At 36.2% G+C, this 6257-nt stretch overlaps 1 protein-coding gene across 1 annotated transcript; it reads right to left on the bottom strand.

The window, feature by feature from the left end:
- Nucleotides 1-239: 239 nt before the first annotated feature.
- Nucleotides 240-5588, bottom strand: LOC129296345 (sodium/proton antiporter 1-like). The gene is made up of 10 exons (XM_054934936.1): nt 5250-5588; nt 4350-4526; nt 4111-4239; nt 3599-3775; nt 3058-3164; nt 2208-2328; nt 1887-1948; nt 1494-1796; nt 950-1244; nt 240-767 (listed from the first exon to the last, which is right to left on the bottom strand). Exons 1-10 carry the CDS (start codon nt 5511-5513, stop codon nt 648-650), a joined length of 1755 nt encoding a protein of 584 aa, XP_054790911.1. The 5' UTR covers nt 5514-5588; the 3' UTR covers nt 240-647.
- Nucleotides 5589-6257: the final 669 nt, after the last annotated feature.

Raw genomic sequence — 6257 nt, forward strand, 5'->3', positions numbered from 1 at the left:
ATAAAATATTTAAATTGATCCTTAAATTTAATTTGATCCTTGAGCACAATTTCTCTTTTACCAAGACCTTTTTCACCAATTTTCCTTATAAATCATTGTGAAATATATATTCATGGTGAAACTGTAATCTGTATTAACGGTTGGGATTAATTGTTGAAAGCTTTTATGCTTATATAACATTTGTAGTGCTTCTTTGGATAGTGTTCATATGGGAATGTGCTAACTAGAAAACATAGAACTCGCGGAAAATTTTGGATTCTTATACGCATCTTGGAAATTCAGTGTTTCTACACTTGGAACTGTCGGCTGGAACCATCAAATTCTAGCGAGGAATTCCATGCATAAATCATATCATTCCCTTTAAGAGAGAAATAATCTAGTCTCATCTCTCATGATGCTTCACATGATAAACCTCAATGGCAATATGCAATTTCTAGAGCTACATCTCTTACTTTAACTCCTTGTGATGTCAAACATTTAACGAAACTTCCTAGCATTTACAATTTATCAAATTCAAGAATATTTTGAGACTCCCAGAAGACCTTTTATGAATTGTACAAACCATACTTCTGTCGCTCAAAATCTTTATTCACAACATCCACTGCATCAAGTTCATTTGGAATGCCAGTGAACTCTGAACTTCTGATTTAGGAACCAGAAAGAAAAGGAATCTCAGCTAGAGTTGTGGGTAACGAGATGTGGAGGTTATTAACTAGTAGATATGCAGCAATTCCAGCAGCATAACCTGCGAAAGCAAAGCCACTAACCTGCAGAGGACATGGATAGCTTATATTACCGAGCTATTAACTAGTGTGCCTCTTGTGCTTTACACAACGTTTAAGAAATAAGATGAACTGTTCATGACTTATAAATAGCTTGGCTGATTAAAGTTTTTGTATTATTCCAATAGGTAAGGATAGTATCTTTAATTCGTTATAGTGGCACATACCTTCCGTAAGTACCAGAAAAAGTCCACCTTTTCCATTCCCATCAATGCAACTCCTGCAGCTGAGCCGATAACTAACATGGATCCACCAGTACCAGCACAAAACGCAATCAACTGCCAAAACTCAGAATCTTGTGGGAAAGCGGAGAGGTCATACATTCCCATTGTTGCTGCTACTAATGGCACATTGTCTATTACAGCTGATATGACTCCAACAGCACTTGCTATCACTTCAACATTTGGAATATGTGCATCAAGGTAATTTGCTATTTCCCTTAGAATCCCTGCTGCCTCCAGGCTAAAGAACAATAACGTTAAACTTGATTCAATAAAAGTGAAAGTAAGCAAGTTGGAAACCTAAGGCGTCATGTAGATACGATATTTCACAATGGAAGAATATGTGAGCACAATTCCTCTTCCCAGAAGGAAATCTGGCACAATTCTTGATAATTTTTTTAAAAGATTTAAATTGAAATGAATGCACAGGTATTATCTGAAGTTTATTGTATCATCTAAAGCACAAACATTGTTATGTTTTCTAAGTCACCTGCTGACAGATAATAGAATCCCGAGGAAGAATAGTGCTCCTTGAGTGTCTATTCTTGATAAGGCTTGTGGTACTTTAAGTTTGTTTCTCTCAGATTCACCATAGTGAATAGCATCAGTGAGGATCCAAAGCACACCAAGTCCAAGCAACATCCCCATGTAAGGAGGTAAACCTGTGAGGGCTTTGAACACTGGGACAAAAATCAAAGCCCCAATACCCACAGAGAAAACAAGCTGTCCTCGAGGAGCCATCTGTTCAGATGCCAACACATTGGGTGAATCCTGTCCCCTCCCATTCACTTCACTGAACAAAAGATTAGTGTCATTTACATCATAATTTCCCAAGACAATACATTTCAAATCATATTCTTAAGTACTTTTGCAGGGAAAGTACCTAGTCAGTGACATAAGAGCCAGAGGCACAGCTAGAGAGATAGCTGAAGGTACAAACAGTCCCTGTAAGCAAAGGAAATGGCATCATGAACATACTAACAAACACTTCCTCAGAATCAGTTATTGATGCAAGTTATATGACATATGCACTGCTTGCAATCAATGAACAACAAGGGAAGAGTTTGACCAATGGAATTCACATTTTGAGTAACACATTAACATATTTTACTTATCTAATTACCAGTTCTCACAATGTTTCAGGTCGAATTGTACCATGACCCAACCAAACAGATAACTAGCACCAATTTGCAAGGGAGATAACCTTCATTGTTGGCAAAGTGGATATTTGACCATGTATCCACAGCATAGTAGTTGTAACATCGCCAATAGGAGTCCATGCACCACCAGCATTTGCAGCTATAACAACAACAGCTCCAAGAATCCTGTCAACAAATATAAATCAGTAGCTCTTCAGGAAGTCCAAATATCAATAGAAGCTCCTTTTAACAAAAATGTCATAATCAAACTCATTGAAGACCACCTTAGCTAGTAGCATGTTTCTGAGGTTCAGGTGTGTCAAGAACGAAAATAAAATAAGCCAGATTTGAGGGACTCACTCCTCCACTCTTTATTCAGTACTACTCTTGCTATTAGGATGCAACAATGGCAGGGTGACAGGTATCTGTTTAAAGTGCGGCTATTATGTTGTTGAACTACTTATAGATATTGGAGTACTAGATTCAAAAGCTTATGCTAAAAGTATCAAGAAACATGATTAATGCAGATTGCAGATTAAAGATTTAAGAGCTTACACTAATTTTATTTAATCTTACAGATATCAAGTGCTAGAGGAATCAGATGGCGGGATGCATCTTGGATGAAAAATTTTTAAGATCCCTGGAGCATCTATGCTATGATTCTTTATGAGATATTGAAGAAAAGTGAGAAAAACCCAGTGTCATAAAGTTGCTGCAAATGGGTGTGGGGAGGGTAGATAAAGTATAAGAGGTTAAAAGAACAAAAACAAGAATAATGCATGAACACCCCCCTCACTTAGGTTGTGGCATTTTAGAAAAGCAGCCCACATCTAGTCCTTTGATGCATGGAATAGCATTATGCTGAAAATTTATAACATAACATTATTGAACTATTGTTATAAGAGAGACACATACTTTCGATACTCTGATGGAGGTACCAGTTTCCGCAACAGAGAAACCATGACAATTGTAGACGTCAGGTTGTCTAGGATTGAACTGAGGAAAAATGTTACAAATCCAATCTGCAAATATAACACTAATGTCTTATGATACTATTTAATTAGATGAAATCTTCATCTCATAGCCACTGGAACAGACATGTCAGTTGAGCTTATTAGAGACGGATAGTCTATGCGGTCTCAAACAACATATTTGCAAAGCAACATCATGTGCATGGGGGTAAGGGCTAGGAAAGAGCATGGTTCTACTGCTGCCCGCTCCTCTATAAATGATGCATTTTATTCCTTAAAAATGTAAAATTTGAGCACCAGACATTGGAAAATGTATTGCATTTATGCATAGCATTTTGCAAGGAGAAGTGTTTGCAAATACCATCCAATGACAACCAAACAGCATGTCGGATATTAACTAGTTTAGTCAAATAAATAAGGAAAAACAAAATACAGGATACAAAAGTCTTTTGAAGTGAGAACAAGATGCAGAATAGAGCGCTCACCGCCCAAAGAAGAGTATGTGGCTTTCGAGTTGTTATATTGTCAGTAACCAACTTAAATCCCTGATGAGCATCAACTATCTCAACAATGGTCATTGCACCAAGCAAGAAAAACACTATTTCACTAACTTCTGCAGATGCATGTGTCAGCTCTGAAATAGTTGTATCAGTTGAAGGAGCCTGCAAACAACCCAGGAAACTATAGATATGAACTGAATCATAAACGTATACATATCACTTGAGCAGAAAAGAGACACGAAGGATGTCAATGAAGGAAGAGAACAAATGAGAAAGACATAACCAAATGCAAGTTAGGCAACGAAAATCTGTCATTTATTGATCAATTGGTGAACTGTCATGGTGCCAATGACAAGGAGCTTTCATACAGGCATATGGGACTAGAGGCATCAAGTGCAACTTGAAAGTGATCTAAATCTCAAATGCCAGATAATGCATGTGGGCAGCTCTTGATTAATCAAGAATTACTGATTTTTCATCATTAAATAGAATATTACCCCAATACTCCTTATCACCCATAAGCTTACAGCCATCAATAATCCTACTCCACTTTTATTGAAGGCTAGAGATTCTTCAAATATGATTCCTGCATATCCTATTCCAAATAGCAATGCCATAGCAAGATCCTGTATTTCAAGATCACGTAAATCTAAAAGAAGTAGGAATATAACATAATCAGAAAAATTCAAACGGATGCGCTATGAAACATACAGATAATGAGATCCATAGACCTGACCTGATTAGCAGCTACCCAAGAATGGTTAATTGCCAATGCTCCAACTGCAGCTGCTGCAAATATGGCAAGAGCTTTCAGATAATCAGTCCTGGGCTGGTAAGTTTCTTCAAAATCTAGTGAGCTGGTTTCGTCAACTGAACAAAGGGGATCACATGTTCCAGATTCTGATATCAAGTCCTGAATACGACCTCAAAGTGAAGTGTGAACATTAGCGTCTAAGAAATAGAGGCTGGAATTTCAAACGCTACTCGCACAAAATTTACGTACTTGCTGAAGCAATTGGTTAAACCACACTGATCTTACCAGTGTCCCCACACCCCAAAATATTCCGAACTTCCAGTATTGGAAAAAAAAAAAAAAGATTAGATTTTGTCGTTTATCATGTTCAAAAAATGCAATTAAGTTCTTTCGTCTTAGTTCTATCCATGTGGTAACCCCAAAAAAAAAAATGATGTTTTGATTAACTTGTTAATCGATAAGCTATGTAACTCTATTGGATTAAAAGTAATCAGGTGAACCGTGTTTTTGTCACATGATCTCATAATCAATTGTAACCTAACGAGCACTGAATCCCACTCATGAATGCGGTTCAACTGTACTATCATCATTTTTCGTTACCATCAGGAAGTAAGATCAAAGAACTCAATTACATTACTTCTGAATGTTTAAAGAAATCAATAAAAATTAAATTAGAGTGACGAAAATTGTACTCAAGTCCCTTAAAGAGAGAGAGAAAAAAAAGGAAGAGACGATAAGTCAATCCATTGCAGTGGTGAAGTAAGCTTCTTTTAATTAAACAGAAGTTTGAATTTCAATCCATTTTCCAGTACCAAGGTAAATTTGAGATCTTTCATCTCATAAACTAGCAAAATCGCGGAAGGATTTATGGATAATAGAAACCTGAAACTGTTTCTCGGGACGTTGTTCAACTTGCTGCTCTTGAGACGACGTATACCCTCTAGCCTTGTCTTCTGCGCGTGCCAATACATGATTACCAGGCAGCTTGAGACCCGTTATTCCACAACGGGGAGAGCCAAAGAAGGAAGAAGATGATAATGATAGTGTAGATTGGAGGGTGCGAGGGCCATGAAATGGAGAGTGAAGCGCTTGGCTCAGCCAATGTTGGGGCCAAGGCAAACTAGTCCCAACAGGAAAGGTAGCCATTTCCTGTCAATTACGAGCAACTGGCGAAGCACAACGAAGACGATGGAGAACCGGGTAACTGAGTAATTCCGTAGAACTAGCAACGACCTCACCAAAATAATTATGGGTTTATCTCATATTGTCATGAACCAAAAGGCTAAAAAAATAATAAAACCAGTTTAGTTTTTATATTTTTAATTTGTCCATTCAGAAAAGAATGTTCTTAATCTAAGTTCTGCAGTAATGTCACACTATCAATCTATTCTATTTTTAATCTGAATCCAAAAATATCGTTCTCTTTGGATTTGCCTCTTGAACTCTATTTTTTATTTTGGACGTGGAGCTCTATCTGCCTTGGATTATTTATTGATGACGACCGTCAATTCGGGAAGATGAATTTTTACTTTCTTTGGACATTAACTTTTGTTTTTGAACAAATTTTTTTTAATATAAGTAATATTTTAATATCTTGAAAATAGTTTCCAAAGTTAAAATAATATCTGTAGTACATCTAACGAGAATTAAGTCAATAAATAATTTATCAAAATTGAAACGAAGAGCATTAAAATATAATTTTAGAATTGAGAGAACTAGAAATAGAATTATTTTGTTAAGATACTTTCTTATAATAAACATAAAAATGTTTGACAAAAAAAACTATTACAAAATAATCTATGTATCTATATATACTCCTATCTTATAAGTTACATTAACTTTTTTATTAGGAAAAAGAAAAGATCGATAAGCTATTAATTTAATTTTTAT

Source organism: Prosopis cineraria, unplaced genomic scaffold (genome assembly GCF_029017545.1).
Source record: "Prosopis cineraria cultivar Desert tree isolate PC_DT_omini unplaced genomic scaffold, ASM2901754v1 PC309, whole genome shotgun sequence".
NCBI classification, from domain to species: Eukaryota; Viridiplantae; Streptophyta; class Magnoliopsida; order Fabales; family Fabaceae; genus Prosopis; species Prosopis cineraria.